An 18,681-nucleotide genomic window follows, 5' to 3' on the forward strand; every position below is an offset into this window, starting at 1 on the left:
GCAGCGAGCTGGATTGGAAGTGGAGCAGCCAGGACTTGAATAAGTGCTTATAAAGAATGCTGTCATTGCAGGCAGTGGCTGAGCCACCCTGTGCCAGGTACAGTGCCAGCCCCCTTAACTGGTGCCTTAACTGCTGTGTGAAATACTCACCAAAATGCTCCTTTTATTAGCCTGAGTAGTAGTTCACAGGTGTTATGTAGACGTGCTTATAGATTCTTTGTGCTTCATTTTTAAAAAATTCATGGGCAGAAAAATTATCAAGAGAACATCTCCCAATGGTACTTTCCAAATCAAGCCAAGGTTTCATTCTAGTTGGGTAACCTGAGTCAGCTGCTTCAGGGCAAGCAGAAGGGACGCCTCCCTCATTGGCCAGGACTCAGTTTACCCCAATTGCACCCTAACCCCAGCTGCAGTCCATGGAGGAGAAGTGGTTCCTGGAAGCAAGGCTGTGTTGGGGGTGGGAGGCTGAATCAAAGCCCCTTGACTGCGGTGTGGGGAGTGATTGGGTCGTGACTCCCCTTGTAGAAGTGTGTCCCCCGGAAGTAACAGCGCTCACGGACTGAGAGTAAGGGACTGGATGAGCAATGGAGCAGGACAGAGCCCGACTTTTTCCTTGTTGGAGATCTCTGTTTTCTTTATTCCAGACACAAGGAGCTCGTCCATCTGCTGGTTCCTCCCCCAAATGCCCATAACGGCCAGGAGTTGGGGACTCCAGTTGGGTCTCCCATGTGGGAGGCAGGGACCTGAGCACTTCAGCCGTCCCCCACTGCCTCCCAGGGTGCACCTGAGCAGGAAGCTGGATCAGAAGCAGAGTGGGGCCTGGAACCCAGGCACTCCGACGTGAGCTGTGAGCCTCACAGACACTAGGCCACAAGCAGAGCTCTATTTTCAGTTGCCCATCTGCACCCGGCAGATCCTGTCAAGCGGCCCCTAGCTCTCAGCAGCAATAGCAGCATCTGTCAGCAGGATTCAGGGCCATCTGGAGCCCCAAAATAGCCCAGGTCCTCCTCTCACTGCAAGGCAGCCTCCCGAGGATGAGGCGAGGTGCACTCCCAGCCTCGCCGGCACTGTCCGTGCCCCACCGCATCCCTCAGATACCAGGGAGCAGGGAAGAGCCCTTCAGGGGCCCCAGGCTGTCTCAGCTCTAGGCTTTGCCTGGAGCAGAGAACAGGAGCCCAGGGTTTACATGAACAAGCACAGTCCAGGCCCACAGCTGGGATGATCCTAATTCCCGGGCTGGGGGCTGACACCTGTCCTTCTTTGAGGCCCTTAGAGACTGCTGGGGGCAGACCACTCCTGGAGGTGTGGTTGCACTGGGGCTGCTGGCATTGAGGTGGCCGCCACGGGCTCCAAGCTGCTGAGCCCAGATCCCCCTGCTGAATCCTCAGGCCCTAGCTGTTTGCCACTCAGCCTTTGTGGGGCTGGGACCAGGCACCCCAGGATTCAGGGAAGCCCACTAATTAGCCACCAGCTGTCAGAACCCAGATCCTCTTCTCCATGAAGCGGGCAGTCACGGCCGCAGGGTGGTTTAAGAATTCAGTGATGGGGCCGGCGCTATGGTGTAGCAGATAAGGCTGTCGCCTGCAGTGCTGGCATCTCATATGGGTGTGGGTTTGAGTCCCGGCTGCTCCACTTCCAATCCAGCTCTCTGCTATGGCCTGGGAAAGCTGTAGAAGATGGCCCAAGTCCTTGGGCCCCTGCACCCGCATGGGAGACCCAGAAGAAGCTCCTGGCTCCTGGCTTCAGATTGGCACAGCTCCGGCCATTGCGGCCAATTGGGGAGTGAACCAGCTGATGGAAGACCTCTCTCTCTCTCTCTGCCACTCTTTCTCTCTCTGTGTAACTCTTTCAAGTAAATAAATAAATCTTTAACAAAAAAAAAATGAGGGATGGAGGAGAAAAGGAGACAGGAAGTGAGATGCAGAAGCTGTATCTCTTTTGAACTGAAATCCCCAGAGCTCAGAACCTGTCTGGGTAGGCTGGGGCAGGTGCTTCACCCAGGATCCTTGGAGACAGCCCCAGTTCAGCTCCTCAGTGCCTAAGGGCACAGGAACTGGTCCTGTCCCCCGAGGAAGCAGCAGAAGCAGCCCCAAGCAGAGATGCCTATGTGGCCCTGCTGCCAGCCTCTGGGCTGCCCGAGGGCCCAGCCACCCACCCAAGGACTGGCCTGGCTTGGCCCCTGAGAGCAAGGGGATTTCAGGCCTCTGCACGGAGAGGAGGGAAAGAGGTCGGAGACTGCAGTGGGGCTCTGAGCTGCCAGGCTGGGTGGCTCTTGCTCATGGCCGTGGAAGGCGGAGGCCATGAGGTCCTGGGGCTTGCAGGATGCGTGTGGAGCCAGCAGCTGTGTGTGGCTCAGCTCCTCCCACGAAGCAGCAGCTTGGAGGTTGGAGCAGGAGCAGTCTCAGTCCCCAGAGCTAGCTGGTCCTGAGGGAGAAGTGGAAGAATACAAGGTATATCCCAAGGTTCCTGGAAAATGGAATTAGAGATGTTTATTTGGGTACAAAGACTTTTTGAAATCCATGCATAGTTTTCTCATAATAGGCATTTCCATGAGCTTTTAGAAGCCCCCCTCACCCCACCCTGTGTAAGATGCTTCTTCTCACCAGCACTGTTTCTGTCGTGGAGTTCCGTATGATGGTGACAACAAAAGGGAGTGAGGGTTAACTGCCTGGAAGGACGAGGTGATGAGCTGTCATTCACTGAAGGCATGGTTGGCTTCTGCAGACCATGCTAGGCAGAGCTAATGAGATACAAAAAGCCATGAACCAAACCCAACAGAGTAGCCAGCTCAGGGGGTGCTGTGTGCAGAGAGAGTAGGGAAGGAGCAGCCACAGGCTGTCTCCCACCCAGACCACAACTGAATGGGCAGATTCTGTCTGATGCCAACTGGAATTTTGCACTCGCTGGATGGGCAAGGACCGTAAATTCTTAGAAACAGACAACTAAGACTGCATTATGAAAAAATGGAAAATTAAATGTAGATCCCAAACTAGAAGGAGATTGACTCCCTCATCATCGAAAACCTCCCCTAAGAGAAAAACGCCGGAGCTGGAGGTCCCACTGTTGAATTCCACAGGACATTTAAAGAAGAGTTAATACTGAGCCTTCTCAAACTTTCTCCAAAGATTGAAAAGCAGAAACTGCTTCCTCACTCATTACATAAAGCCAGCACTGCCCTGATGGCATACGACACAGAGACCCCACAAGAAAAAGAAGACACAGACCAATTTCACCTATGAACGTTGATGTGAGCATCCTGAACAAAATACTAGCAAACCAAATATTGAAGGAATTACGTAAGAGTACTTCAAAAAGTTCATGGAAAGTGAAATTTAAAGTTAATTTTGGGACAAAATCATTTGAAATTCATGCAATTTTTTCATAATATACATTTTCATGAATTTTTGAATGCTTTTCCTTTTCATGCATTTTGTATTTTTTGCTCCAAAATAAGCTTATCTTAATTCCATTTCTGTATGAACTTTTTGAAGTACCCTTGTACACCATGAGCAAGAATGCAAGGATGGTTCAACATGTGAAATTAGCAGAATGAAGGGAAATAAAACCAAGCATTTCTATTAACGGAAAAAATTTTTGAAAAAATTCAACATTGTTTTATGATCAAAACACTCAGCAGGGAGCCAGTGTTGTAGCACAGCAAGTGAAGTTGCTGCTTGCAATGCCAGCATCCCTTATTAGCACTGGTTCTAGTCCCAGCTGCTCCACTACTAGTGCAGCTCCCTGCTAATATGCCTGGGAAAGCAGCAGAAGACAACCAAACTAATGGACCCCTGCCACCCACCTGGGAGACATAGATGGAGTTAGGCCTGGCTCAGTCTCAGTAATTGCAGCTATTGGGGATTGAACCAGTGGGTAGAAGGTGAATCTCTCTCTCTCCTCTGTCACTCTGCCTTTCAAATAAATTAAATAAATCTTTCTAAAAACACTCAACAAACTAGGAGTAGTAGGACACTATCTCAACATAATAAATCATACATAAAAAAGACAGTTAACATACTCAATGGTGAAAGACTGAAAGCTTTTCCTTTAAGAGTTGAAACAAAGCAAGGCTGGCCACTCTAATCATTTCTATGCAACTTAAGACGGCTAGCTGTTTCCAGAGAGCAGGCAAAAAAAGAAATAGCATCCAAATTAGAAGGTATAAAATTAGCTCTTTGCAGATGATATGCTCTTACATGTAGAACATTCTAAAAATTCCACCAAGAAAGTGTTAGAATTAATTAACAAATGCAGCAAAGTTGCAGGATACAAAACCAGCATGCACACACACACACACACACACACAATTGGTTGTGTTTCTCCATGCTAACAATCAATAAGCCAAATAGGACATTAAGAAAATAATTCAATTTCCAAGAACAGCAAAAGGAATAAACTTGGAAACTCATTCTTAGGAATAAACTTGACCAAGGAGGTGGAAGACTTGTACACAGAACAGTGCTGAGAGAAATTAGAGAGGAAGCAAGTAAGTAGAGCAATGTCCTTTCTTTGTGGATTGCGAGCTAACATTGTTATGGTGTCAGTGCTGCTCGAAGCAGTCCACAGTTTGAACGCAGTCCTGTCCAAAGTCCCAATGATGTTTTTCTGCACAGTAGAAAAAATTCTATCCTAGAATTCACATGAAATTTCAAGGGATTCCAAATAACCAGAATCATCTTGACAGAGAACAAAGTTGGATTACTCTTATTTCAAAATGTGCTCCCAGGAAATGATAAGCAACCCAAGGGGATACTGGCATACAGTCTTAGAGATCTGCGGATTCATGAAGGCAGGGAACCTTTTCTCCTGCCGAGGGCTGTTTGGATATTTATAACATCATTCATGAGTCATACAAAATATCTAAAAATTGGGACTGGCATTGTTGCATAGCAGGTAAAACTGCCACGTGCAATGTTGGCATTTCATATGGGAGCCAGTTCAAGTCCTGGTGCTCCACGTCTGATCCAGCTCCCTGCTAATGCACCTGGGAAAGCAGTGGAGAATGACCTATGTCCTTGGGCCCCTGCACTCCAGTGGGTGACCCAGGTAAAACTCCTGGATGCTACTGGATGCTGGCTTCCAGCCCTGGCTGTTTCGGCCATTTGGGAGTAAACCGGCAGATGGAAGATCTCATTTTCTTTCTCTCTCTCTCTCTCCCTCCCCCATAACTCTGCCTTTCAAATAAATAAAATAAATCTTGAAACAAAATTAACCTTCTATAGATTTATTGAAATCCAAGTCCCACTTGTGATTGCTTTGGTCCTTACGTGGCCTGGGGTCAGACTTTCCCCAACCCTGGTGGAGAGCCCACTGCATATATTATCAACGTAATTTTTAAAAAGATTTTTTTATTTACTTGAGAGAAAGTGGGGGCGGGGAGAGAATCTTCCATCCACTGGTTCACTCTCTAAATTGATGCAACAACCAGGACTGAGTCAAGTCAAAGCCCAGATCCAGGAACTCCTTCCAAGTTTCTATGGGTGGCAGGAACCCAAGCACTTGAGCCATCATCTGCTGCTTCCCTGGTGCAGTAGCAGGAAGCTGGATTGGACGTGGAGGAACTGGGGCTCCAACCACCACTCCAATGTGGGACGTGGGTGTCCCAAGTGATGGCTTAACATACGTCCACCCTGTCAGTGTTTTTTGACAAGGGTGCCAAGACCTCTCAGGGGGCACAGCCTTTTTGACAAATGCTCCTGGGAAAACTGAATACCGCATGCAAAATAATGAAGTTGGATCCTTACCTAATATCACACACAAAACCCTGAAGATATTAATGCAGCCTCTAAAACTATAAACTTCTTAAAATATTGGGACAAAACTTGTACACATTGGATTTGGCAGTGAATTCTTGCATATAACACCAAAGGCACAGACAGCAAGAGAAGAAGTAGACATATTAGACTTTCTCAAAATGAAACATGTTTGTATATGAAAGGAGACTCTCAACAGAGCAAGAATATCGCCCACAAAATAAGAGAGAATAGAGAGAATATTGCAAATCACATAGCTAAGAAGGGATTCATATCCAGAATATATAAAGACTTCCTCAGGACTCAAAAAAAAGTCCCAAATAACTCATTTCAAAAATAGATAAAAGACTTGACCTGACAAAGAATACATACAAATGACACCTGACATATGCTCCACTTTGGCAAACATCGGGAAATGCAAACCTAAACCGCTGGGAACCCGAGAATGGCTGTAACTGGAAAACAGAAGTATCAGTGAGGATGTCAAGAAACCAGAGCTCTTTTACATGTGTGTGGCAGTGGTACATCTGTGAAAAGCAGTGTGGCAAAGACAAAGCATCTGGAGAGTCCATCAGTGGGGGAGTGGACAACATAGGATGTGTATACCATGGGTTACTACTGCCGTAACACGGATCAAACTTGCAGACATTGTGCCAAGTGGAATAAGCAGGACACGCCACAGAGCAAGTGTTGTGTCGTTGTCCTTGTATGAGGCACCTGGAGTCGTCAGATCTACAGAAACAAAGCAGAGCGGGGTTCCCGGGCTGGAGGCAGGGGAAGGGTGGGGAGGCGCTGCTTCCTGGCTGTTGAGTTGCAGTTGATGAGGAAAAGTTCTGTGCATGGATGGTAGTGATGGTTGCATCACATCGTGAAAGAACCTGATGCGCCAAACTCTACATGCAAAACTGGCTAAAGTGGTAAATTTTATGTCAAGTGTATTTTTTAAAAGATGTGTTTATTTATTTGAAAGGCAGAGGTAGAGAGAGGCAGAGATAGAGAAGTCTTCCATCCGCTGGTTCACTCCCCAGATGGCCTCAACAGCCAGAGCTGTGCCGATCCAAAGCCAGGAGCCAGGAGCTTCCTCCAGGTCTCCCACACAAGTGCAGGAGCCCAAGAACTTGGGCCATCTTCTACTGCTTTCCCAGGCCATAGTAGGGAGCTGGATCGGAAGAGGAGCAGCTGGGACTAGAACCAGTGCCCATATAGGATGCTGGCACTGCAGGAAGCAGCTTTACCAGCTACACCACAGCACTGCCCCATGAATTGTATTTTATCACAATTTTTTAATGGATAATGAGAGGCCAGTGTGTGGCACAGCAGGTTAAGCAGCTGCCTATAATGCCAGCATCCCATATGAGTGCCAGTTGGAGTCCTGGTTGCTTCACTTCTGATCCAGCTCCCTGCTAATGAGCCTGGGAAAGCAACGGAAGATGTCCCAAGTTTTCAGGCCCCTGCACCCACGTGAAAGACCCAGATGAAGCTCTAAGCTCCTGTCTTCAGCCTGGCCCCAATCTGGCTGTTTCTGCCATCTGCGAGTGAACCAGCAGATGGAAGATTCTCTCTCTCTCTCTCTCTCTCTCTCTGTGTGTGTGTGTGTGTGTGTGTGTGTCCCTCACTTACTCATTCTTGCTCTTTCTCTGTAACTCTGCCTTTCAAATAAATAAATAAACCTTTCTTTAAAAAATAAATATATAGTAAGGACAAGAGGACAAGAGTGGACAAATGTGTGAAAATCTGTTCCACATTAAGGCAAGGACAGAAGTGGCTCTGATCTGCAGTTGTGGGCTTAGTCCAGGCTGCGCAGCTGGAGTGGCAGGGATAATTCCAGTATTCACTTCTCTTACCACAATGCAAGCCTGCAAGTAACTAGCTTAGAAAGGAAAAAAAAGCTTTATTTCACTCACAACTTTGGGGATTCAAGTCCAGGGCTTGGGTGGCCCCTTGGTTTGGCAGCTGGTGAGGACAGTGAAGTGCAGGAGAGGAGGGATCACTAGCAAGTGAGGAAGAAGAGAGAGAGAGAGAGAGAGAGAGAGAGAGAGAGAGAGAAAGTCTTCCTTCTGCTGGCTCACTCCCCAGATGGCTGCAACAGCTGGAGCTGCATTAATACAAAGCCTGGAGCCAGGAGCTTCTTCCAGGTCTCCCACGTGGGTGCAGGGTCCCAAGGACTTGGGCCATCTCCTACTGCTTTCCCAGGCCACAGCAGAGAGCTGGATCATAAGTGGAGCAGCCAGGACTCTTACTGGCGCCCAAATGAGATGCCAGCACTGCAGGCAGTGGGTTTAATCCAATGTGCCACAGCACCAGTCCCAGTGACTGCCCTTTTTAAAATCACAATGCTCAATCTAAAGTCTCGATGCTCTTTTTTAAAAATATTTGTTTTATTTATTTGAAAGACAGAGTTAGAGAGAGAGAGAGAGAGAGAGAGAGAGAGAGAGAGAGATCGATCTTCCATTTGCTTGTTCACTTCCCAAATGGCCACAACGGCCGGAGCTGAGCAGATCCAAACCCAGGATCCAGGAGCTTCTGCCAGGTCTCCCACTCAGGTGCAGGGGCCCAAGGGCTTGGGCCATCCTCCACTGTTTTCCCAGGCACATTTACAGGGAGCTGGTTTGGAAGTGGGAGCAGCCTTGACTTAAACCAGTGCTCATATGGGTTGCCGGTGCTGCAGGCTGGGGCTTTAACCCACTGTGCCACAGCACTGCACACCCCTTCCAAGGCTCTTAAGCCTGGACAGTCTAAACATGTGCTCAGTCCCCAGGAGCCCTAGAACCTAGCCACGTCCTCCCTGCCACATACCAAAGGGGACAGCAGTTTCTGTACGGTTGGATGACGGGGATAATCACAGTCACACATGCCTGTGGGGTCCATGTGTCCATCAAAAGCAGTGGCCAGAAGGTCTGTCCTCCTAGGGCTGTGTCTACCTCACAGCGAGTCCCACCAGACTTGCACTTGTCCCCAGTGGCATTTTCCTGCCTCCCACCAAGGACCTGGGCTGGGACCACTGCACCCCCAGAAACCTTGCCAGCACCAGAGGCCTGGGAAGGCATTGGTGGACACTTCCCTCCAGGACGGCCTGTGTCCCTGCAGACCCAGTTCCCTCATGAGCCATGCTGGCTGCCCTGTGCCTGTGCGGGGACCCCAGGGACTCCAGATGTGGGTGGGGTCTGCAGATATAAACACAGAAAGACCAGGATATGCCCCGGGGTGGGGACTGAACAGTGGTACCAGGAGGTGTGGGCAGGGGCGAATGCGGGGCTCATGGCAGGCAGGTGCAACTCTGGCTGGGAAGCTGTCCTGGCCGGCCGGCAGGTGTGGCTCCCAGGGATGGTGCTCTTCAGGTGCGCAGGCTGGGGAGGTGTATCTGATTGGCGAGACCTCCGTGGAAGGTCCCAGCAGGGCTGCTGCACCATCAGAGGGCGAGGGTATTCCCCAAAGCAAAACCCTGATAGCCTTGTCAGGAAAAGGATGTGCATGCTGGCACGGCAGACCCAACAGGTGGAAACCTGGGGTAGGAGGCTTGGGTCCAACTGGGGTCTGGGCCGGGAGGAGGCCCGGCTCCTTGGAAAGGCTGCAGAAGGCTCCAGAGTGGAGAGAGGCGGGCAGACTTCTGTGTTCAGGGGCCCTTAGGAGCAAAAACACCACTCTGGACAGGCTGGCCTGTCCCAAGGGGGCTGTCATGACGTCACAGCCAGTAGTATTGCTTCTCACATCCTGGGCAGCAGTGGTCCCACCTCGGGAGTCTGTGTCCCCCTGACTCCATGGCTTGGGGATGGCAGCATCAGCGCCCAGGTGGGCTGATGGGCAGGTGCAGGGAGTGAGGCTCAGGCCCAGCTCTGCCAGGTGTGAGCATCTGAACTAGGCACTAGCTGTTCGCTCTCTGAGCCTTGCTTTCTGTATCTGTAAAATGGGAGAGCTTCAGGCTGAGACGGGAGGTCAGACAGGGTCCTCGCTGTTTCATTCCCGCCTTCACAGCTCTCAGCAGCATCACTGGAGTCCCCAACACCACACAGCTTTCCTGAGCATCTGCTAAGTGCCACGCCCAGGCCCGGTGCATGCGCAGCCATGGTGAGGCAGCCAGGCTCCTTCAGGAGAGCACAGGACTCAGGGAGACTGGGGCCCTGGCAGGCAGCAGGGGCGGCCTGGAGGCGACACGTGCCCTCGTTGGGGGCAAGTTAGAAAGTGGACTCTGCCCAGCCACTCTGGGCATGTCTCCCAGCGCGTGTGCCTCAGAGACCCTGTCCCAGGATGGCCACGCACTCCAGCCCCACCCCCTCCCTCAGGCCTGGAACCTGCCCAGGCGCCCCGGCGGTCTTTCACCTCGAGGCTTCAGATGATGACCGAGCTCAACCTGCAGCTCGAGGGAATGACAGCGAAACGGTGACCGCGGGGTGCGGGTGGCACTGGCCTGCTGTTGCGTTTGTGCACGGGAACGCCACTGGCCTCGCGTGCGTGTTTCTCTCCTGCCGTGTCCACTCCGTTACTCCTGATCACATTCTGTGTGCTGACTGCGGCTCCACAGCCATCATTTCAGCAGCCACAGAGGCTCGTGCAGCAGGAGTGCTCCCTGCCTCATCTGTTCTGCTCCCATTCATTCTCCGTGGCACTGCGGATCGTGTCCCGTGGGAAGAATGCCAAGGACTTGATTAGGGTGAAAGGATGCTATCAAGCATAAGGCTCTTGGCACATCCAGCCAGATCCTGGTGCAATTCAGCAAGAGTGTGGCATTGTATAACACACACACACACACACACACACACGCACACACACGGAGCTCCTCCAGCATGCCTGCCTGCACTGATGGTTGTTAACTCTCATTCATCCCATGGGTACAGAGCGAAGCCTGCTGGAGTCAAACCATGAGGTATTTCAAAAAATTCGTGGAGGGACACACATTAGAGCTAGCAGTTCACATGTCCACAGAGATGACCACATCTGATATCAGCATGCCTAAGCTTGCTTCTCAGCTCTGGATCCCAGAGAAGTATCAGGTGTTGGCTTGAGTTCAGGGGTCCCTGCCACCCACATGGGAGACCCAGGGTGAGTTCCCAGGTCTAGGCTCCAGCCCTAGCTGTGGCCAGCATTTGGAGACTGAACCAGCAGGTTGGAGCTCTGTCTGTCTGTGTCTTCTCTCTGTGACTCTCAAATAAATAAATAAATAAATATTTTTTAAAATCCATGGAAAATTTATTAAAAGATAAGTTTATTTTGGTGCAAAAAATTTGAAATCCATGATGCATCTAAAGGGACATAAAATGTTTATGAAGGATTCATATTATGAAAAACTGCATGGATTTAACAATTTTCTTTTTTGCAGCAAAATAACTCCATTTTTTTTTTCAGGAACTCTGTAAAGTACTCTCCTGTGCCTAGTCCCCATACACAGTGCCATAGGCCCCCAGCGGGACAGGGAGACACCGAGGAATGGACACGCCTCCCAAAAAGGCAGTGGAGAGGCATCCGGCATCCAGGACGAGCCCTTCCACATCAGGCCCTGTCCGTGCCAGCCACCAAGACTCTCAGCCTCTGTAGCACATGCACCCCACCAGCTCCGCCCACTAATCACCGGCTGGGAAACCTCCTGGTGATGTAAGGGACTTTCTTTTTTTTAAGATTTATTTATTTTTATTTTAAAGTCAGAGTTACACAGAGAGAGGAGAGGCAGAGAGAGAGAGAGAGAGAGAGAGAGAGAGAGAGAGACAGGTCCTCCATCCAATGGTTCACTCCCCAATTGGCCACAACTGCCAGAGCTGTGCCAATCCGAAGCCAAGAGCCAGGAGCTTCTTCCCAGTCTCCCATGTGGGTGCAGGGGCCCAAGGATTTGGGCCATCTTCCATTGCTTTCCCAGGCCATAGCAGAGAGCTGGATCGGAAGTGGAGCAGCCAGGACTCAAACTGGCATCCATAGGGGATGCGGGCACTGCAGGAGGCAGTTTTACCTACTACGCCTCAGCGCCTCAGCGCCACACCCATAAAGGAATTTCAAGGGGAACTGTGACAGCAAGAAAATTTCCTGTCACCACTGGCCTTTTAGAAACTGTGGCAAAAAAACACATAACATAAAGTCAACCGTCCGAACCATTTGTAGGTGTAGAGATCAACTTCACGTGGTTGTGCAGCCGTCATTCCCAGCATTCTGCTCCTCCTGCTGAACAAACACCACCCATGAATCAGTGAGGCCCCTGCCCCGCCCTCAGGCCCTGGCAGCCCCTGCTCTGTGTCCTGTCTCTGAGTCCGATGACTGAGGATCTCACGGAAGCGGAATCCTACAGGGTTTGCTTTGTGTGTCTGGCTTATTTCACTTAGGGTAACACCCAGGATTTTCATGCATGTTGTAGCGTGTGTCAGAATGCCCTTCCTTTCTAAGGCTGAAGCGTATGTCATGTACAGATGCAGCGCCTTTTATCTGTTCATCTGTTGATGGCCGCTTGGGCTGCTTCAGTTTCTGGCTTTTAAAAGTCGCTCCTGGAAGTGTGGGCATTTCGCCTGGATTCAGTCTCTGGTTTTGGCTCCTGACTCCAGCTTCCTCCAGTGCAGACCCTGGGAGGCAGCAGGTGCCAGCTCAAGTAGTTGGGTCCCTGCCACCCATATGGGAGAACTGGATCTGAGGCCGGCCCGGTGCTGCAGGGTGAACAGGTGCCAGGACGCAGCTGGGCTCACAGCATCCTGTCCGGTGGCGTTGGGCCCAGAGCTGGCCGCCACACCCTCTGAGCACCTGCAGCCCCCACGGGCACACACACGCAGAGTGGCCCCACAGGGATGGGTGGAGATGGGTTGTGAAATCTCAGTTCCTGCGACTGAAAATTGAACTCTTACAGCTCTGCCCTGGAGGTGAAAATACTTATAAAACTGTCTGTCACCAGGGCTGGGACTGTCCATGCTGCCACCAACACAGTGTCTGAGGCTCCCCATGCTGCATTCGAGTCCTGGCACCTCCCAGGAGCCCCTCTCTGGTCCCCAGCGTTAGCCTGGCCGCCCACGGCCCTCTCTGTCTTTACTGTCAGGGCAGGGGTCTCGGGGCTGGCTCACCATGGCAGACTCAGTCCCTGAAGTTCCCTGGAGCGAGCCCACAGGTCAAAAACCCGGAGGCAACCTGCCTCTGTAGCACTGGGGCTGGGTAAACAGTCACAGGCGTGGCCTGGATGTGTTGCTGTGAGGGCCACATTCCTGTCTAGGGCAGGCTGCCCTGCAAGGCTGGATGGCAGAGCCACAGAGGCCCCTGGCACATGCGCGGATGGACACCTGCTGCTTGCCAGGCCCCGATGCAGCGCATGGGCTCAGAGCACAAGCTCTGGCCTTTGCCTGGAGGAGCTGTGAGTGTGGAGACACCACAACAGCGCAGCTGGCCTCTCACCACACCAGGCACCAACAGCCGCTCCCCAGCCACCCAGCTCGGCTGATGTCCAGCAGCCCCAAGTGTTGGCCTTGGAGGGGTTGCTGTAGGGAAGCACGGAAGGCTCCCTGGGGAGGAGGCCATTTCTGCAGGGATGGAGTGAGGCTGGTGGGGAGTCTTCCTGCAGGAGGGAACAGAGTGTGCCGTGGCTCAGAGCTGGAAAGAGTAGGGGGGAGAGTGCAGGGGTTGTGCTATGAGCGTATGATGGGGAAGGCAGGAGATGAGGCTGATGGGTCAGCTGATGCAAACCACAAGGCGCCCGGGGTGCCAGACAATGCCGGGCAGTGATTTTGACTGCACCTGAGAGAATCCCAGCTTAGACCGGTGGAATGGAGAAATCCACAGAGCAGCTTTAGGCACAGCAGGATCCAGGGCCTCTGCTATGGTTTGGATACGGTTTGTCCCCTCCAAAACTGACGTTGGCATTTAATCCCATTGTGAGGTATTCAGAGGGAGGGAACTTATGTGACTGTAGTGTCTGGAGGTGGGGTCTCTGGGAGGTGATTAGGGTTAGGTAAAATCATCAGGTGGAGCACCATGATCGAGTCCTTGCGGCTTTATAAGAAGAGAGAAACCAGAACACACACACACGCACACAAATATGCAGGCTCCCTATCTCACACTCTGATACCATGCCTCTACCATCGCCAGATATGGGCCCTCATCCTTGGACCAGAACCAGGAGCCAAAGTAGACTTCCAGCTTGCGCAGTCTGTGGTGTTGTGTTACTAGCAACAGCCTCCAACACTGCCCTCGGGAATGTGCCGGCGTTCCCGGCCCCTCGTGGCACTGCATGGCCCCAGCAGGGGCAGGCTTCCACCCCACCAGTGCAGGAACCCCAGGGAAGAGACAGCTTCCAAGTGCAAGACTTCCAGGGGCTGTGCCTGCACACTTCAGCCTTTGTTGAACCAGTCTGTGGCCAGCAGCAGGGAGGAACACGCTGATTATCCAGGCCTTCACTGGATTGGAGGGCACCCTCTAGGCGGGATCTGTCCCTCAGTGGGGAACTGAGAGTGGAACAGAGGTGGCTGCTTCCCTGGGGAGAGTGGAGGGCTGTAAAAGGATGGAGAATGAGTGCTGCGCTATGAGGTAGGTGGCAGCCCTCCCAGGAAGGGATCCCCAGACTCAAGTGGGCACACAAGTGACTGCGGGAGCAGAGCCCACCCAGCCAGGAGCCCTGGGGACCGGCAGCCCCAGCTCAGGTTGACCCCAGCTGCTCCGTGCTGTTGCTTATAGGCAGGCATGCCCCGGACACTGAGCACCTCCACCGTGGTCACCCCAGGAAGCCTCAGCCAACCCCCCACGGAGCCCACAGATGGCGATCAGGCTGGGCAGCCCCTCCTGGATGGAGCTCCATCCTCCGCCTCCCTGGACACCCTGATCCAGCACCTCGTGCCCACAGCCGACTACTACCCCGAGGTGGGTGAGCCGTCAGTGGGATGGAGAGGCAGCAGAGTGGGCTCTCCCCGGCCAGGCAAGGGGGAGACAGCAGGACTTTGAATGGCTTTGGGTCTGGGCCAGGGCAGGCTGGGACGCATGCTCCCCACGCACCGTGAACTTGTGCTGTCTCTCTAACATGTCCCCAGAAAGCCTACATCTTCACCTTCCTGCTCAGCTCTCGCCTCTTCATCGAGCCCCGGGAACTCCTGGCCCGGGTCTGCCACCTGTGCATCGAGCAGCAGCAGCTGGACCAGCCGGTGCTGGACAAGGTGAGGGGCAAGGCTGGTCAGGGCTCCTCTGGTTGCATCAGCTTTCCCCGATGTGCCCTCGGGCACAGACCTCTCAGAAAGGAGTCCTTGTCCCCGCACTCCTGATGAGGAGCCTCTAGGGGGTTCTGGCCTGGTGGAGGCCCAGAGCCAGACGCACAGAGCTAGGACCTTGAACCCCTATGTAGTTCTCCAGTGCTCCACGGGAACCCTTGAGCTCACAGTAAGCCCAGACTCGGGTCCCCAAGAACCGGTTCCGTAGGACCCTGCAGTTCTGCTGGAACTGCTTCCCCCTGCACGCCGGGTTCTACCCAGGATTCTTCCCTGGGACCTGCTGACGGCCCGGCCTTCCCACGGTTTCTCACTTCCTTTGCTCGGTTCTTGGCGGCTCTTGTGGGCTGGGACTATTTATTCATGCCGGCGGGGCTCTCTGCATGATGGAGACACAGCTCCAGCTTGCCTAGGACAAAGGGACTTTACTGGCCCACGTAACTGCCCAGTCTCAGGGACCGCTAGCGCCAGGGGCTCAGATAACATCATCCACACGTGTTCTCTCCCCTGTGACCCTCTGCGTGGCTTCCCCTGGGCCCGGCGGTCTCCACCGCGGGCTCACCTGCCCTTTCAGAGCATGTGGAAAGGACGAGCCCCTTTCTCCATTGGTCTTGTGAAAGTCCCAATCTCATTAGCTTAGCTGTGGCCACATGTCCATCTGTGAACCAATCACAGGGCCTGATTGGGGGTATGCCATGTTCTGATTGGCCAGCGCAGATCTTGGTCCACCCATGGGGTGCGCTCAGATGCTCCTTGACTGTACCTGCTGGGAGCAAGGGAGGTGGAATTCCCCAGGGAAAATTGAGAGATGTTCCTCATGGAAACGAAACAGGGGCGCCAGGCTCGCAGAAACAAGAGATGGCCCGGCGGCATGATGTGTTTTTTCCCCCTCTGCTCCCCTGTGGGTCAGCACTGCCTTCCTGTGTCCCACACCTGTCACCCAGGCTGCTGTGACTTTGCCCCTCCAGCACCTGGTGCTCACCCCACCCTGCCCTCGGCTTGCCTTGCAGGCCCGGGTCCGGAAGTTTGGCCCCAAACTGCTCCAGTTGCTGGCTGAGTGGACAGAGACCTTCCCAAGGGACTTCCAGGAGGAGGCGACCATCGGGCACCTGAAGGACGTTGTGGGCCGCATTGCCCCCTGCGACGAGGTGGGCCAGCCAGGCGGAGTCTTCACCTCACTGCACACCACAGCTCCTCTAGTCAGCCCCTCCCTGGTGGGCCAAGGCATCAGGCCAGGCCCTTAGCTGCTTTCCTGTCCTGCCCTCCACGATGACGCCAGATGGCAGGAGAGGCAAAACCCAGTCATCAGGCCTTTGGCATGACCTGTTCCCTGAGCCTTGTGTCCCCAGGGCCACCCAGCAGTCAGCACTCCAAGACAAGGAATGCTAATGGGGGAGGGAGGAGAGGGGCTGTGCTGGATGAACCCAAAGAACAATCAGAGTCAGACTGAAGACTGCAGTGTGCAGGCATGGTCTGCTGTAACCCTGAGGGCCTGGGCGGAGGACGGGCTGGGCGGCCTTGCAGCCAGACACCCACCACCACCACCACAGGGATCTCAGCCCGCCCCACTTCCCTTATGGGTGAAGGAGTACAAGCGGCTCCACCTCCCGGGACTGTGGTGAGAATTCAGGAGGGGCCTTGCAGGGGACAGAGGCCTCCTGCTGGTACACGCAGAACAGGCAGGTTCAATAGCAATGGGCAGGTTCAATAGCATACCCAGAAGGACCCTGTGGGCAGTACCGACCTTGCTGTGTCTGCAAGGCGACAATGCTGGTGGGGGTGGGGAGGCATGGCCGTCGTGCTGGGAGGAAACTGAAGACAACGTGGCAGGCTGGTGACAGGCTCCAAAGTGGGTGTGGAGGTGGTGCAGCCAGGTGCATGGAGAAGTGCCCAGTGCTGCTGGGCAGCAGAAGCCCCGATACCCACAGCGTGACTAAGCTACGACAGGAAGGCACTGCCCTGCAGTCCCCTCCCCTGGCAGGCAAGTGACCAAGCTGCCCCAAGGGCTCAGTAAGATAGGGCCTCCCCCCACCCCCCGAGTCCCTGACCCATCTCGGGATGCCGACACCTGACTTAGGATGCAGCCAGGGCAGGCGGGGTCAGGAGAGGGGAGGGGTGCTGGTGGACAGTTGGCTGCTCTTATGAGGGGGGAAAGGGGAGAGACAGGTGAGTGGTGGGGAAAGAATGCTGGGAAGAGGGAGGGAGCCAGGTGGGAAGGGGGTGGATGTTGGAAAGGAGGGAGGGAGGCTACTGGGTGAATGGAGGGACCTGTGGGTGAATGTCGAGCAAGAGGAGGCGTGGACATGGGCATGTGGGTGGAGCAGAGAGGGGGCAGGGACAGAGGGTGGCGCAGCAGTCTGGGGCATGCAGGGGAACAAGAGCCCAGTCTGCTGGCAGGTGCTCTGCGGGTGGCTCCGGTCCCTGTGCAGCCCTGGTGCTCCCCAGAGCAGACTGCGGAGGCTCGGCCCAGAGTTCTGGGCCAGGCAGCTGGAGCTGGGAGCCAGGCTGAGAACCTGCAGGTGCGTGTTCTTGGGCAAGGCGCTCTGTCTCTGAGATTCAGTGTTCTCACCAAATGGGGACAGTAACTGTTCCCCAGCGCAGCTTGGCCGTGAGGAGCCCCTAATGCCCAGCGTGTTTTTGCCTCAGCACATGGCAAGTGCGAGCTGCGATGAGAAGCAAACCGTGCCCCCAGCTCCAGCATGGCTCACTTTTAGGGACCTTCTCCTCCGATGCGCTACAAGGCAGAGAACAGGCAGTTCTGCCCCTCTCACCCAGCTGCAGCCGCCAACACAGTTCTGCCCATCTTGCTTCTCGTCCCCTCGCACGCTTCCCGCCACCCAAACATTATCTGTGAGCAAATCCACAGACCAAATTGCACCTTTTGCAACGATTTCTCACAGGGGGCTGGGACCCAAGGTCGTGGGTGCTTTCAGAGCTGTGTGTCTTTCAGCAAATCACTTCCCCTCTCTGAGCCCTACGCTCTTGTCTGTGAAGGAGAGGGTGACGATTCCCTGGGGAGGACGCAGCACAGGGGGCAAGGCTGAGGGGGAACTCCTTGGCACATGGGGGTGAAGCCACCTCTGGGGCCATGTTTGCCACAGGCCTGTGAGCTTGGGGGTCTGTTCTGTCAGTTCTTGACCACAACCCTTGGGGAGAACCAGGCTGGTGGCACCTCCCTTGGAAACAGGAGTCTCTGATGGGGAGTTACTGGTTCCTGCATGGGGATAGAAAAATGGGTGTCCCTGGAGGGGAGGCCATGGCCAAGGACATGGCCTCAGGCGGGAAAGGGTCCCTCTGTGCTGGGTGACAAGGGCGCTTGTTCAGTGCAGTGTTAACCGAGCACTCAGCGTGTACCCAGTGCAGGAGGCCGCAACATGGAGCTCCCTAACCCTTGGGGGAGTAAAGCCGATCACCTCCTGTAAAAGGGTCACACAGGGTGGCCTGGGTGAGGACCGCTGGGGCAGAGGGCAGCACAGTGAGGCTGGTTAGGGGAGGCCTCTCTCCCCTGGGCCTGGGAGATAGAAGGGGCCGCATTCAGGCCAAGCAAAAGGGTTCATCCCGTGTCTCCCTCCCAGCACCTTCCCTGTCCCACCAGCCCCAGTGATCTCACATCTGTAACCCTACAGCCTTCCCCCCATCTGACCTTGACTTGGGAGCCTCCACACTCAAGATGGAGGGGTTCAGGCCCCCTTGAGGCCTGTAGGAGCAGTGCCTCCCCTTGGAGCCCAGGAGCCTGCACGGGCCCCTCTCAGCGGTCCCAAGGCCTGAGCGCCCCTCTCTCC

The 18,681-nt window shown here is 53.9% G+C and overlaps 1 protein-coding gene across 6 annotated transcripts in view; it reads left to right on the forward strand.

Moving 5' to 3' along the window:
- The window catches only part of RASGEF1C (RasGEF domain family member 1C), an 89,246-nt gene that overhangs the window by 53,828 nt on the left and 16,737 nt on the right, over positions 1 to 18,681 (forward strand). For 2 of the 6 annotated variants that reach the window (XM_008274993.3, XM_051833827.2), the window contains exons 2-5: positions 11,094 to 11,339; positions 14,379 to 14,561; positions 14,729 to 14,851; positions 15,910 to 16,047. In XM_008274993.3, coding sequence (XP_008273215.1) covers positions 14,385 to 14,561; positions 14,729 to 14,851; positions 15,910 to 16,047 — 438 coding nt within the window. In that variant the 5' untranslated portion in view covers positions 11,094 to 11,339; positions 14,379 to 14,384. The remainder of the gene's footprint in view (positions 1 to 11,093; positions 11,340 to 14,378; positions 14,562 to 14,728; positions 14,852 to 15,909; positions 16,048 to 18,681) is intronic. The other 4 variants (XM_008274997.4, XM_051833828.2, XM_070075815.1 and 1 more) reach the window with 3 other exon arrangements.

Source organism: Oryctolagus cuniculus, chromosome 6, assembly GCF_964237555.1.
Source record: "Oryctolagus cuniculus chromosome 6, mOryCun1.1, whole genome shotgun sequence".
Classification (NCBI taxonomy): Eukaryota; Metazoa; Chordata; class Mammalia; order Lagomorpha; family Leporidae; genus Oryctolagus; species Oryctolagus cuniculus.